We start from the raw sequence: 16,496 nt of genomic DNA, 5'->3' as shown, positions 1-16,496 counted from the left end.
GTCAGGGTTTTTTAGCATCCATTACACAAATTTCTTCTCGACAGCTTCAGCTATGATTTATAAAGTACTGTGGTTTTTACTCTTTTAAACTCAAAAGTATTACCGATATCATTGGTGGTTCAGTACAGGAAAAAATTATATCTATTTAGCAACAGACCTATGGCTCATCTTTTCTTTCTCTCAAATTATTATTGTTATTTATGTATTTTCTATGTATTCTTCTGTATTTCTCGAGTTTATTGTGGATATTTGGTTTCAGGCAAGCCAGTCATGATCATCACTGAATACATGGAGAACGGATCACTGGACACTTTCCTCAAGGTAAGAATTCAAAAGAATAGGGTCGTGGAAACTCAGAAGGTAATGAAGAAAAGGACTGTATTAGTGAAGGGCAGAAACACTTTGATAAATAGTTAGATGATAATTATAGGAAATGGGAGGTGGATAATGATGAGGGAGAGTAAAATAATGCATAGTAAAAAGCTCAGTTGTGGACTTGTGTTGTACTGTACTAAAGTAAATGGCAAATGGGTAGAGTTGGAGAACCATTACTTGCTGACATTATAATTGAGATGATTATTATATCAGAGATGGAAAAGCATTTTATCTTCTGGAAAGGAAAACACATCACTGGAGGCAAAGAGTATTGGCCTGGACGAAAAAAGAACAAGTCTGCCAAAGCTATTATCAATCAAATTCAATGCCATCATTCTACACATTCAAGCATAAGGTAATAAGGAAAGAATATGTGATAGTTGTGAAAATGTGGGTCATCATTTAGGCAGGTGTTAAACAACATATTTCAATGGGAGTTGGTGCTATACAAATAAAAACTGAAAGCAAATTTACTTCATTGTGTATTGAGAATAGTATTATTCCTGACCACATTTGATCATTGAATCTTTTTTATTGTGGCTATTTTTATATCTAAGGAGTTCAGCCCTGAGTGTGTATACCTTATACACGTTTTAAATTTAGTCTTACAATTGTGAAATGTTTCGCTTTGCTGGAAAATCTGAATAAACATAAACACTCAGCTGGAATAATGTCTGCACTTTCCATAAAATGTGTAGTATCCTGAATGGAGAAGGTGAAATGTAATGGAGGGACTGGCTGTCAAATCCCTAAATGAAGTGATCCCTCTCCAGAGCACTTCAGTCTGTTCACTGGTTACAATAGCAAGATGTTCAGTTGGCAGACAAGGCTAAATCCTGCATGAAAAAATGGGTACATTTCTGCAGCAGATGGTAAATGGACGGATGAGGAAAAAATAAGGTCAAACAATTGTGAAATTGTAAGGGCATATTTCAGAAAGGCAATTACAGAAATATTTGGGAAATGGCGATAGCAAGGTAGTGTTTGGAAGGATAGGTCTTAAGGGTAATGCAGGACCTTCACCTTAACAAGATATCGTCACTCAGACAGTGTGGAATAAAATTGTCGTTGTGAGACAAAAGACAGAGGAAGGTCATTGGAGATTTTCTTTATGGTCACTGGAAACTGCTGACATGACTGGTCTGTGTGCCTCGGGAGTAATCCTGGATGGCAAAGGGGAGGCAGAGGAGCTGAGGGACCAGCAGGCGGAGCAGAGAAAAAAAAAAACCCCTGTGAAGTAATTACATGGATGACTGGTGTACTGAGGTCGGTATAAATGACACAGACATGAGAGGAGCAGGGGCTAAACTGAGGTTTGGATTTAGTGTCACAGTTATGGGCATTGCACCATAGGACTCATACCTCACATCTTTGACTCAACATCTCGTTTCACATGTAAGTGGAATGTTCTGCTGTGGAAGGATGGTTTGTTTTTTGGATCGAAAGGCTTGAACTAAAAGTGAGAGCTGTTATCTGAAGAAATGAACAGGGTTTCCATGATTGAGGATGAGACTTTCTCAAATGTTCTGTTTTCATCAGTTACGTATGAAGGCATACAACCCTTAGTAGTAATAAGCTCAAGGAAAATTGTTCCTTGTTTTGTTTTCTGCTCATACACTAATCACAATTTGGTGCTGGTCAATAACGGACCACTTACAAAGGTATGTAGCATAAACTATTATCAAGTTATAATTATGATTAGTAAACTATGACCAACTGGTAAAAATATAAACATACTTGGAAGAGATGGGGTTTTCGGTCAGTGATGTGACCAGAATCAAAAAGGAACTGAAGATTCCTGGGATATTTTATTCATTCTTGGTTTGATCTTAAGAAATTGCTACAACTTTGAAAATGAAAAAGGAGATCTGTAGTTAAGAGGAGTGAGTTTGTAGTTTTCTAGGTTCATACCTGATCACTGGGTTTACTTGAGGCTACTTTACTCAGAACGTATAGTCAGGAATTGAATGGAATTGCATGTGCTTGGTTTTGACGAGGAGTTGTTGGATAAAAAGACTTAACAGGGTGCTGCACTCCACTGCTGAACGGCCAAATCAGTGATCTAGTCTCCTGAGTCGGCCAGCTCTTCGAGAAGTTACCTCCTGATGAGTCAGACATTCTTCTTCTTCTTCTACTTCTACTACTTCTTCTTCTTATACTACTTCTATCGACTAAGGTAGTCAGGTAGACTGCAAACTCCAGTAACTACCAATCATTTTAAATTGGACAGAAGAAATGATCTACCGAAAGTGTTTTTGCAATGAACATGCTTTTATTACAGAAATCCTTAATGTTGGTTTTGGTAAGCCTATAGAACACATATAAATGATCTGAGGTACAAAGATGGTCAGTCGATACCAAACATGGAGAAGAATTATTGGAGTGCTAACATCATTGCCATTACAAGAAGGTAATTTGATTATTAGACATATACTATTTCATCTGTATATTTCCAGGCATGAGATGAGCAAATGAGAGTAACTCTACTGCCCTAAATTATTTTCACTTTGACTTTATGTACAACTCGCGGTGCAGGTTTTTTATCCCACTTGGCTGCAATAAGTCATACTGCTGCTTCCTAGCTACTAGATTTTATAGAGCTAATAGCGGTTTCCTCGAGATCTGACACTTCATAACCAAACAAATTCCAAAGGAGTTAGTAATCCTCTCTGAGAACTTACGCATTCCTTTACGAGTGCATACCACCATGTTGACCTCCAAGTTGTGTTAGCTTTGTATTATAATTATGGATTTTATAGTTAAATCAATTTCAAATGTTTACAGTATATTTCTGATGTCAGAATATATGGTTGCTCTGTTATCATTAGAGAACAAGAAGATGTAGAATACAGAATTACGAAAATGCATTAGGCACTGTTGAGAAGTATTGCATTGGATATGCTCAATAACTGAAAGTGAATTTGGGTGTGTTTTGTTTTATATTTTGTTTCACTCTTAATGTTATCTGTTAATTATTCACATGCGATGTGTACAGTGGTTTAATTAAAGATACTGGAACCAAGTTAACAAAGTGTTTTTTTCTTTTCCAGAAAAACGATGCTCAGTTTACTGTCATTCAGCTGGTTGGTATGCTGCGTGGCATCGCTTCTGGCATGAGGTACACAAACAAGTAACACACAATGTATTCACTGAACACATAACGGGAACAACGTTTATGTATAATCCCCTCCTTTTTTTATGATCCTTGTAGATACCTGTCCGATATGGGCTATGTGCACCGTGATCTTGCAGCTCGTAACATCCTGGTCAACAGTAACCTTGTGTGTAAAGTATCTGATTTTGGCCTGTCTCGAGTCCTTGAAGATGACCCGGAGGCTGCATACACCACACGGGTAAGAATGCATGTTTGTGTGTGAAGAATTGGGCTCTGAGCCTTAAAGTTTTGTCACAATTAAAACGGTTTGCTTGACAACTAACAGTCACATAGAAATAAGAATAAGAAGCCAATGATGGACATTAAGGGCTTTAGCCAGAGAAGTTTTCACTGATATGCTTAACTACAGAAATATTAAATCTGAAACTGTCCACAACAGCATGTGTAGCACATTTCTGTTTAATCCTGTGTGTACTTCTGTGTGCTCATGCAGAGAGTTTTAGCATATCAGACTTTGGATTAAGTGGTGAAGTGTAACACAAGAGTCTTGGTGAAATCCAATACACACATACATCCTTGCACTCACAAACACTCAAGGACGGCAGCAGCAGGTTTTTAATTGTGCAATGAGTCCCAGGCTGAGCGGCAACTTGTCAGCCAGAAAGGAGCTGCTTTCTGCAGGAGGATGACCAATTAGTGCTCTGCTCAGTGTCTACAACGCTCAATTAGCAGTGGGTTTTGCTGCCTAATGTCAAATATACTTCCAATCACCTTTCATTTTAAGACCCTCCCCCCCCCAATCGTTTTCTCTGCTATCTTTACCTTACAGCTTTACAGAGTAGTGAGGATAAAATAATTCACCCCCTTGAAATAATCAGACCCAGCGATATCCTGCTGCTAATTTCATCAATTCTGCATCAAGCTAATTTCACCACTCATCAGCTGAAACCTCGTTTTCCTGTGAAACTCAGCGAAATCTCTGGCCCCCAACAGTTTGTTCAGGAAATTTGGAAAGGAAAGTGAAGCTTGGTTTCATTAATGAGTTCCTGGATTGGTTTTTATTTTGTGTAACTGTGGGTTGGTCGGACCACATGGAGCAGAAATGTCTCAATTAAGATCTGTTCTGGGGTGCCATACCAGATAGTCTAGCATTTATATTTCATAAAGGTGGGTGGCCAGGGTTCAAATCAGACCCTCGGCACTTTTCCACATATAATCCCCCCTATCTCTTCAGAGTTTTCTTCTCTATGCACTGTCCTATCCTCTGAATAAAAACATAAAAGGCCAAAATGTAATGGAAAAAATGAAGTCCTGTTCTTGATTGCTTACCTTGTGTAAAAAAAAGAAAAAAAAAAAGACAAAAAGTAAAAACTTTTGAAAGACTGCAGCCCTGCTGATACACATTTGTAAAAGAGTAGCACTCAGTTGTTGTCAATTTCAACATATTTGGGTTATTCCCATCAACAAAAAAATTAAAAGCTAAAGATTACATATAGCCAACATTAATTTAAATACACCAAGCACTTTGCATGATATGGACAATTTCCTCCCATGTTGTCCCAGGGCGGGAAGATTCCTATTCGCTGGACAGCTCCAGAGGCGATTGCATACAGGAAGTTCACCTCAGCGAGCGATGTGTGGAGTTATGGTATTGTCATGTGGGAGGTGATGTCATACGGAGAGAGGCCATACTGGGAGATGTCCAATCAAGACGTAAGTTTGAGGCTGCATTTTTATAAAAACTGTTTGTGTGCATTCACTGCATGCTATGTTGGTTTAATTTGTCAAGTTTAACATTTATATTTTTAACCTTTGGGTGGTGCATGGAAAGAAAGCAGGATTGAACAAGGGCAATGAAATTGTTTGGCATATGACTCACATGTCCAGTAGTTTAGTTGTTTAGTAGCTGTGTTGAGGAGCTTTCAGTCATATGATCTTTAGCAGCAGATTGAGTTTGCTCAGTTCATCAATCAACAATCTTTATTTGTAAAGTGCCAATTAATACCAAATATCTCAAAATACTTTACAAAAGAGTAGGTAAAATACCCTTCTCTTTGTTATATTATACAGTATTATGTTATTATATTAAATACCTTACCTGTGGTTATATTATCAACAAAGACCAAACATTAAGCTCAATGAGCACAGCACTAAGCAACATTGAACAAAGTTACAGTGGCAAGAAAAAAAACTTTTAACAGGCAGACAACTTGAGCAAAACCAGACTCACGTTGAAGAGCGATCTGCCAAAACTGTGTTGGGCTTGGAAAGTGGGATAGAGGGAGATGCAGAAAGAAGGAGAAGGAAAGAGACAAACAGAGCAACAACAACAACAACAACAATGAGGAAGAAGAAGATAGATTGTATAGCTACAGTGTCAGTTATAATGGTTATAAAGTATGTGTAGTATTGGCAGTAACAGTTAAAGGCAGGGTTGGTCATTTTCTCCAGATATACTTTTTAAGACCTGACAGAAATTAATAATTCATGTGCTCTGAAAAAGGAATAAAGAAAATCAGTCTTCTGTAGTTGTAAGGCTGTAAAAACTTAGACCAATGTCTGCCACAAGGTACCAATTTTAATGAACCAATCATGCCTCCCTGTCTCCCTGCTCGTTCTCTAGCCCTTGCATGCATAATTAAAGAGGTTCAACAGCTCTTAGATTCACAGGCCATTGCCCATTGTTCTACCTTTCTCACTTTCTTAATCCATAACTTATTTCAACTCAAAAGGTCAAGCGTCCTGAATAAAATTGCATATTTTTTACATTTGCACCTTGAATTTAGCGGGTTCTTTTGGTCTGCCATTCAGTATTCATTTCCATTAGTGTAGCAATTGTTAGAAGAAGGCTTACTGCATTGTTGCTTGGGAGTTTTAAATGTGGATAGAAATTGGGAAGGCTGTGACTGATTCCATTGAAATTAATCTGTTACTGCAAAGTGCAGACAATGGCAATGAATAGCTCTAATGGAAACACACACACAGAGATATTATGTCAAATAGCGAAAGGTGTGTGGAAGCAAAAGGTGAATGCAAATGGAGATGAAGTGCTTCGTAGAACAATATGGCAAGCAAACAGGCTGTACATTTACTTGACGCACTTCTGAAGCACTGTTCTAGTTTTTCCACAACTCAAAGGACTTATCTCTAAATAGTCATCCCTTCTAAACTTCTGATTATTGTAAGAATCGTATTACTATTTCAAATATTTTCCATGTGCTAAATGGTAAATGGACTTGAGCTTGTATAGTGCTTTTCTAGTCTTCTGACTACTGGTGTCCACCTGAAGTAACTAATCCCATGCACAAGCCACCGACGAAGCAGCGGGAGCAATTCGGGGGTTTACGTTTCTTGCCCAAGGACACAGAGCGGGGATAGAGCTGGGGATTGAACCATCCAACTCCGGTTGAGAGACGACCGACTCTACCAACTAAGCAACAGCGGCCCCTTAAACAGCCGCCCCTAAAACTGCGACGCTTGCAAATGCGTAACTGTTCAATGATATTCTAGCTGTGACAAGTAAGCTCTGCTCAGCAAGTACCCAAATGTACAGCAATCCTGTGACATGACAGAGAGTGAGAATGTAGCATTTTGATTCAGACACCACACACATGCACTCATTTCCCACCCACACACACACACAGGCAACATATGCACACACAGCCCTCCAGTGACCTCTTCATTCCCTGCTTCAGACCCCTCCCCTCCTCCTTCTGGTTATTAGGCTGCCTGTCTCAGAGAAGTCTAGAGCGAGGGAGGAGAGGAGAGGAGGATGAGGGGAAGGCAGAAGAGACGTTTGATGTTTAATTGAAAGCGTTATGCTGGATTTTCTCTGATCTACGCCAGAAAGTGCAGGCTCTCACACTCTCTTTCTCCAAGCTCTCTCTCCTTCTGTTTCCCTTCTCTGCTTCTCTCTTCTTTTTCTCTTTCTCTCTTTTGTCTCTCAAAAATGCAATATCTGTCTGTATTCTTGCTTGCCGCTTCACCTCCTGCTCTTTTTTTTTTTTTCTCCCACCTTGGCCTCTCATTTTCCTCCTCTGATCTTTCCTCCCTGCCAGTCAGCTACAGTATGTGAATTTCTTCTCCCTCTCAGCACGTAGCAATGATTTAATGCTGCGCTTCTATCTTACGCTTTGGTGCATGTGTACGTGAGCTTTCACGCATTCATGTGTACTGGAGTGCTATCACGTTAGTCCTTTGTGTGAATTTGACACAAGTGAAGGCTGTCATGAACTCAACAAATCAATTCCCTCCAGTGTCTTGCTCTGGCAGAACTAGGCTAAGGAATTCAGCCTGCTTTCTTCAGTAGGGTCTAACAGAGAGAGCCATGTTTATTTATTATTCATTTTACTCAATTTTCCACCCCAAACATATCTGTCAGTGAGTTCTGCATAGCTTTTTCTAAGAGAACTGATTTACTGGGTTTTGCAATGTTTCAAATGAACAAACAATGCTTTTACAATGTGTTGCTGTCCACACAGAGTATTCCTTCTTGATTGCTTACTTAACAGAGGTCTGACTTAGAGGTCAGACAAACAGCAGGTGTGGATATCAATGGGGCTCCTGCAAATATCAGGAGTTTTTGAGGAGTTTTCGGCAAGTGTGAAAGCCCGGCCAGGAGAATTTCAGGAGCAGTCCTACTAGTATATTTTTGTATGCCGTCTTGTGGACTGTCCCGCAGGGTCTCCTGAAAATGAAAATGTTATTTTTGTACCTCCCTGCCTCAGGAAACTACTGATGTATTTTAGCTCTGGTACAAATTTAGGTTTATTAACATGGATGTGTATTGCTGATATGTTATTTAAAGTGTGTGTATACTTTATGAGACTTCCTCACAAAGTACACCCTCTGCAGATTGTTAAATGTTGTCCGGAGTCACTTGAAGAAACTGATCATGAAAGATCAAGTTACTTATTCAAAAGACCAAAGATGGACATGTTATAGGGTGGGAAACACTCATAATCATGTTCATCAAATTGTTTAATGTTCAGGATGAGTCAGTTTATAACAATTGCACACCTGATGGGATGATGGATGAAGTTATTTCTGTCACTTAAGGACTTTAGGAAGTCTTGTGAAGGGTTAAGCATGTGTTTTTATGTAATATTAGATCATTTTAGGAACTCTTTTCTTACTAATTTCCACTTACTTAAAATGATACTCAGGGCTCTTGCTCATCTTTCTCTCTAAAGGAGGATTGAGTCTTACAGGGAGGTTTTAATTATCTGGCTTGTAACCCCATATCTTCTTCACCCCTGGGTTTAACTGGGTATTACTTTCTAACCCTTGACCTCCATATCACTACATTTCTCAACTTCTAAGTTGTAAGCAGATCTTTTTAACTATTCTGTATTGTGTCCTTGCCTCTCCTTAGGTAATTAAAGCGGTAGAGGAGAGCTACAGGTTGCCAGGTCCTATGGACTGCCCTGAGGCTCTGTACCACCTGATGATGGACTGTTGGCAGCGAGAACGCAGCAACCGGCCCAAGTTTGATGAGATTGTCAGTCTACTAGACAAGCTCATTCGAAACCCCAGCTCATTAAAAAAACTTGTCAACTCCTCACACAGGTATGAATTCAGATAACAAAACAATATATTTATGTTGTCTCACCGACAAGGCGAGGAAAGCCCATACAAATAGATGGTGCGCCACCTGCAGCAGCCGGGTCGACCTGATGCCCCCTTGATGATTGATTTGGCAGATAGGGCAGGAACTCGATGAGTGGTAAATGCATTGCACGGAGCTAGAGCACATTTATGTGCTGCATAGCCTCCTGCGCTGTCCAACTCCCTCTCACTGCTCTGCACTGCCACACTCATGTTGAGGCATCGGTCATTACCACTTTGCGACGTGAGGGTACTAAACCCAACAAGACACCTCTGGACAGAAACTCCCTGCATCTCCATGGCCGCAGAGCAAGGAGACTTCACCTGGACGCCATGATTCTCTTGGATCTGTGCACCCTGGGATCTAAATAATAATCCAGAAACGCGGCTTCTCCTACCTCTTCCTGTTAGCTGTAGCATTAGCTGCATGTAACGCTCGGTTCTAGCCCTCCTCGATAAAAATGTGTCAGTCCGACGTCATTGTCAGTGTGAGATCACTGATCTAAGCCCATTGGCTCGTTGTGGCAAGCCCTGCAGCTCATGTTGAAATTTCCGAGAAGCGTGCTAAGCAACTGACCAATAACGACAGAGCGGATCGGCAGACCAATCAGAGCAGACTTGGCCCACGTGGGGTCTAACAGTGTGGGCTCAACAGAGTGCAGCTGATGGACTCAGAGCGTAGAGGGAGCAAGGAGGAGCAGTACATGAAAACAGACACTTTTTTCTAACTTTAGCTATTGTGAACGTACAAAAGTAGGTACATAGATTAAATATACCAACCCCAAAAAAGGGCATAATATGGGCTCTTTAAAATATGGTTGACTGCACAACACATTCCACTTCTTAAAATGTTTTATAATAATATGAGAAGTGGCTGATTACAGTAAAGCATTAAATGTGATAATCTGTCATAATAAAATAAGAGAGTTTCTGAAATAATCTTGATGATCTTGTGTTTTGACATGATTTGCCTCACTCTTTCTTCTACTGTGCTCTCTTGATTGTGCCAGGGTTTCCAACCTGTTAGTGGAGCATGCCAGTGTAGAAGGGAACTGCAGTACTCGGAGCCAGACCATTGGGGAGTGGCTTGACTCCATTAAGATGGGTCGTTACACTGAGCTCTTCATGGAAGGTGGATACTCTTCACTGGAGACAGTGGCTCAGATGACATCCGAGTAAGTCTGCTCCTTGCACAAAAAACATAAACCAGTTGCCTACTGTGTAACCTTCCCTTACAAATTGTTTGGATTTTAATTACTTAGGATCAACAGGCCTTACCTTACTGTAATCCACATTTTATATTATATCGGGCAAATAAGAGAAGCAATTCAATGTTCAGTGACATGAGAATGCAGGATCTATTCAAGTATGTGAAAATGTTATAACAAGCCTTCCAATATTTTATAAAATTGAGGGCCTCCATAAAGCATTCATTTGACATATAAAAACCATTATAGGATTTTTTTTAAATTTGATTGCTTACCTGTGATAAGAATTTACAACATAATGGTATCAACATATTGGAACAAAAAAAGTAGTTTTCCAAATGTTTCCAAAAAGAAGGTATAAAAACAGTAATGTTTATTACCTGCATCATATATTTCTTTGTGTTAGCAGATCAAACAAGGATCCTAATAAATAAGTACATTGTTTGCTGTTTTTCAGGGATTTACGAAGAGTGGGAGTCAATTTAGCTGGACATCAGAAAAAAATTATCACAAGCATTCAGGAGATGAGAGTCCATATGAACAACATAAACTCTACTGTAAACATCTGATGCATATGTAGAGGCAACCTACACACAAAGACACATACTTAAAAACAAACATACACCCAATTTTTGGACCTAGTATGATGAAAAAAACAGAGATTTGCTGTTGGACCTAGAGCAGCATAGCACTTTCTATGGTTAAGGAGACCCCAGTGTTTTTGGATCTTATCTGGAGAAAGCACATTTTGTGGTGCTTTTGTATGGAGTTTGCTTGTGTTGTCAAAGTGGATTTTTGACATTGCAGCACTTGAACCAAACTGTTCACTGAAGCTGAGTGGTGCATAATGAAAGGAAAAAGATGAAGAGCTAAACTGAACTAAAACCAAGGGAAGACGATTCATTTTAATTATTTAATTTCTGTGACTCTTGGAGATTGTGATATTTCTTGCACTGCTTGGATTCTCTCAGATCAAACATGATACAAAGACCCCAGATCTGGCTTTGAGACTAAACGGCACTTTTTTTGACAGTATCACAAATATGGAAGTTTTCATACAGCAGGCTGCAACCCTTACTCAGTCAGCTTGTCTCAGGGGATCTGAACCCAGTGGCTCTGAACAGTACCAACCTTTTCTATTGGAGTTTTGTCTGAAATTACACTTCCATTGACCAGTCAGAGAATTGAGTGCCCTTCACAGGCAGGGTTAACATGTAATAATGAACAAAGGAAAAAAATCTTCATTAGTTTCAGCTTTTGCTTTTCCATGCTGATGTACTCTGGAGTGAGCGTTTCTGTCTCAGGCAGGACTTCATGCAACAAGACTGAAGTTGTAATCCAGCAACTCAGCAATGATTCTTCCTCCTGCTTTGCTATACAGTATGCTCATGAATATCTTCCAGACCAATTTTTCAGTAGGCTGAAATTAAAAAAAAAAGTTATTTACCAGGTCTCGTTGCCCTCCAGATGAAAAGTTTGACTAGACTTCAGTATTATCCATAACTTTTCTTCTGCATGAATGTATTGCCTTACACATAACAATAGATGCAACAAAAAAATTGTCTATTTTTATTGATATGCCATCAAGCGGGATATCATTTGGCTTTTAAAATGTTGGTCCTTACAACTAGCATCTGAATGAAACTTAAAAAGATTCATCTGACTTTTCATTATCCTTGCTCTAAATGTATGTAGGGGTATGCAGATTTAAATTTTAATTGCTTCATACTTTGCACAAGTGTAAAGGGAACTTTGTCTCAGATATCAGGTAAATCTCATGTAGGCTCTTCCAGAAAATTAACATTTTGAAATCAGTCACTTAGAGTCAAGCAGATACTATAGCAGAACTGATCCTTCATCCAGATTCTCATGAACCCTCATGCAGGCTCAGAGACTGATCCTCAAATGGAATTAAGATAATGTTCAAAGGCACTTCCTAAAGGATGCAGCTGGAAATCTCAATCAGAAAGTCATGGAAAGTTAAAGTAAAAACTGATGGAATATTTGTCACTGTCATGATGGAACTACCACATAAATTTAACTGAAAATGGTCAACCAGATTCTGATGGGTCTGTTTGCTTGTATTGTAAAGAAACCTTTGCTCGGATTCCAATGGAATATCTCTTCGATCCCATGCAGCCTTCACTCAAGAGTGCACTCAGATTTTCATGGAGCCTTCACTTAACCAACAACCTTCAGGTACCACACAAAACCCTCAGCAATTTGTTCAGTCTTTCTCCACCATGTCTGCCACACCACCATAAGCCTCACTCTTAAAGGACTGCTTGAAAGAAAGAAGGCAATATTGGTCAACTTGATAATCATTTATTTATTAAAACTTGTTTATAAAAAATATGAACGATGTGAACTGTTTGTGTTCCATCATAATCCTCTCTTTGACTACTGAGAAGCTTTGTCTACATGTCTTTCATGTATATATTGTATTATATATTTAAAGCAGGGAGCATTGTTCCTGTCTACCATCGTGCAGACAGGTCAGCATTGATTAAGGTCTCTCAGAGTAGTACACATTAGTAAATCATGACAAATTTTCTAAATCGGCATTCTTGCTACCTAGACCAGGGCGCCTGTCAGGTGAATGCAACCAGCATTACTGTCTCCACATATGAAAGCTGCGAAATGTATGCAGAATTATCAAATATTCATGTTGTTTTGTTGGTGATTGTCTTTTTTAAAATTTTGCAAGACCTAATATTTTTATCTCCCATAATGAGGCAGCAATGAATACTTTGCTGTCTCTAAATAGCCAGAGAAGTGTACACAGGGATTGTTATATGAACTTCTGGTATGGTTTAAAAGTATACAATGATGTCAGCCCTTGCTTTACTTCTCCTTGGGATGGTATGTTATGCATTGCTGCTCAGTGCTTTATTGCTAAAACTTGAACCCTTTTCACCATCGTGTTCAGGAGTTCTGACAGTATATTTGTAGCCCTTGATGTCAACGAAAGGTAACACGTTTTTTTTGGTTTTACACAACTGTACTGCTGGTGTTGTGGTGGAGACCAAATGAGATTGTAAAGCTAGTTTTATAAGAGGTGGTGACACTTCACTTTATGAAAATCCTAGAAAAGCACACAAGAAGAATGTAAGGTTTTTAAGGGGTGTTTCACTTTTTCAGAAAATAATTCTACTTTTCAAACATGCACACCTTCATGTGTGTTCAAGAGGAGTCAAAGTAAAAACCTAAATGTTGCTAGATAGCCAACCTCCTTGTGGCGTTTAAGCTCTTACACTTGCCAACAATGATCATACCTTTTGACCTGTTTCTTGACAAAATGTAGGTGGGGAATCATCCCAACAGTGATTCTTTATTGGTATGTGTTTTAAAGGCAAGATGTTCTACAAAGGAAAAGTTTGATTACAAGATAAACATAAGTTTATCTTTCAACATTCATGACTTGCTCCAGCTCATATGTAAGACTACAATTCAGTCTGTATTGTAGTTGAATTGTGAAACACAGGGGCCATTTAGATACTTTAGTGGTTTCCCTGCTTTTATAAGCAGCAGGGTCCTTTTTAATTCAGACAGGTTTTGTGTTCAAAATGCAAACAAATCTATGGAAGTAATACAAATATGCTTTGTCAACTATCCCCAAGCAGATCTTTAAGTGAGTTGGGGAATACATTATTGATATTATATTGACATGATGCAGCTATTATTTCTGATAGTATCAGGTATGTACTGTGAAAGAAAGATTTAATTAAAATGTCCTTAGTCATATGAATACCATAGACACGAGATGACAAAAGTGTTTTTATCCTACCAAAATTTTAGTCAATTGGATTTTTTACAACCACCCATTTCAACTTGAATTTCTACTAAAAAAATAAGAGTACTTAGGGCATGAAAAATTGGTGAATATTCTGACCTTTAAAGTGCCTCTCTTCTTTAAAGCACCATTATTCCCTCTCCCACCAAAATGCTCTGTCCCAATTTCTGCCCCATCTTTCTATTTATTTCCTTTTTTTGCCAACAATATCTACAGGCAATAAGAAGAATGTCAGACAATGTGTATGTTGGAACTAATTTAATTTGCACTTTATGAGATTTTTTTCACTTTCTGACTAAAACTTTCAATAGATGGCTGATTTTTTTTGTGAAAAATATTTTTCTCAATGATTTACTATAATTACTATGTACCCTTATGCTGATTATATCACGTAAGTATATTGCCAATGCTTCCCAGAGGATAATTAAGAAAGCACAAGGCATTGGTAATATTTATTTAAAAAAAGCAAAGCTATATAAGGAAAACTTAAGCATCAGTGATATAGAGCACTGTTTTCTTGTGTACGGCACATTGATACACCCCGAGAATGTAAGTACCTGGTTGAAAAGATCTTAAGGGCAGTGAGCGTTTGATATGATTTTATAAATATTCAATTGCACTAGCCTTTGATGTCAACAAAGTCAAGACCCAAATTTTGAGTGTTTGTTGCATTCAGCATTACCACTGCTAAGTAGAAAACTATGAGGCATTGATTTGTTGTCATTGTGGTTTGGTGTTGTTAGCCTAAAAATATAGAAAGACATATTATTGTAACACTTTTGCAATGAGGCCATTTTTCCTGATCATCTCTTACAAAGCAATTGTCATTTATCAGGTTGCAAAGGTAGCCTGCTTTGTTACATTTACAGTATGGATTTGTGTTTACTTGATAATGAGTGTTAGAATGCCTTCAATAGCAGCAACTGATTTTGTGTCAAATTCAAATGCAAAACTCATTGATTTTATATCAAAAACAACAACTCTGTTGTGTGAAATTGACTTCCAAAGTGGGTAATATATTGTTTCACATGAAATATACAAACATTTTTGCGGTTTGAAAGAATTTTAGCCAATGTACACAAGCAATACATGATGTTGATGGCAAAAATAAATGTGTGGAGGTATAATGTCCATAAAGAATTGCAATAACATCTTAAAGAGTTTAAGACACATAGAAAAACATAGTGTCAGTGTCTTTAAAAGTATCAGAAAAGAAGCAGAAACAGTAATGGGGCCAGGACAACTAATTATTGTTTATAATAAGCTGTTTGAGCATCACTTAAAGTCATTCAGAATGAGTTTCAATTGAATCATATGTTCCAGGGAAGAGTTAAAGGCACAAGACTATTCTTGTCAGGATTGGTTGCAAGATGTTTGTAATAATATTAAGCAAATTTGACATCTCTAGCTGACATCTTTTCCATGGCTACAGCCAATAAGGCATGTGAGCATTGTAATATGTTCTGCCATTGACAAACTCATTTTTGGGAAATAAACAGTTTTCCATTAACTAGTTGAGGGCTGAAATATTTGCATCTGGTGAAATGGTATTGAGGACTCCAGTGTTGTTGTGTGATGAAAAGTTGAAAGTGGGAAAAATACTTTTATTACCAATGGCCAGCCATCTTTACAACGTGTATTTAACTTCTCAGGAAGTGGAAATAGGTATATTTATGTGGTCATGACACAGCCGGTCTTGATTATGCAGTCATAGGTTCTTCCCCAAGTCAAAGACAATGATCATGTTATCATTAAGTCACACATAAAGCTAAAAGAACTGAATTACTGTTTTGTGATTCTTTGAAAGCACATTAAAGATACTTAGCAATTGTTGTGCTATTGGTTCGTCTTTGAGACTATTGTGTATTATGTTTGTGTTGATGTTTTTGTAGTGTATAAAATGCTATATTTTTACAATAAAACATTTAAAAAGCAACTGTCTGATTTGTGACTTACCTTTAGCAAGTTCAACTGCATGAAAAAACACATTCTTTAATAATATTACACAATTGTAATCTACAAGTATTGATTCAGGCATTCGTAATCCTCAAATGATGAATTGTGATGCTTTCGGTGATCCCTTTGCTTGTCATTTTTCCCTGTCATCAGAGGCAAGCAAAATATGATTACAGCCAATTATTCTTTATACCTATCATTATATGTCAATTCTTTTTTGTTTTGTTTAATGCTGTCTCCAGTGACAAAGCCATGCATGTATTGACTTAACATTATGGAAAGGCACAGATGTCAGTTCTGCAAATTTTTACAGTTGCAGTAAGGAATGGGACATTTTCTAACTGTTCATGAAGTACTCTATGGCTTCAGTTGTGTGCAATTTGGATAAAACTGTTACTGTTATTTATATGTCCCAGTTAAGAGACAACATTTGATGTTGTTA

General features: G+C 38.2%; 1 protein-coding gene across 1 annotated transcript in view; it reads left to right on the top strand.

Annotated features, from left to right (window-relative positions):
- Positions 1 to 16,034, top strand: part of LOC109986311 (ephrin type-A receptor 5) — a 53,826-nt gene extending 37,792 nt beyond the window's left edge. The window contains exons 13-19 of the mRNA XM_020636921.3: positions 260 to 321; positions 3,426 to 3,493; positions 3,587 to 3,728; positions 5,054 to 5,203; positions 8,865 to 9,058; positions 10,108 to 10,272; positions 10,763 to 16,034. Of these exons, the coding sequence (XP_020492577.1) occupies positions 260 to 321; positions 3,426 to 3,493; positions 3,587 to 3,728; positions 5,054 to 5,203; positions 8,865 to 9,058; positions 10,108 to 10,272; positions 10,763 to 10,874 (893 nt within the window). The 3' untranslated portion in view covers positions 10,875 to 16,034. The remainder of the gene's footprint in view (positions 1 to 259; positions 322 to 3,425; positions 3,494 to 3,586; positions 3,729 to 5,053; positions 5,204 to 8,864; positions 9,059 to 10,107; positions 10,273 to 10,762) is intronic.
- The last annotated feature ends 462 nt before the right edge of the window (positions 16,035 to 16,496 follow it).

Source organism: Labrus bergylta, chromosome 17, assembly GCF_963930695.1.
Source record: "Labrus bergylta chromosome 17, fLabBer1.1, whole genome shotgun sequence".
NCBI lineage: Eukaryota > Metazoa > Chordata > Actinopteri > Labriformes > Labridae > Labrus > Labrus bergylta.
The sequence above is the reverse complement of the archived record's forward strand: the minus strand, read 5'-3'. Positions and strand labels throughout refer to the sequence as shown.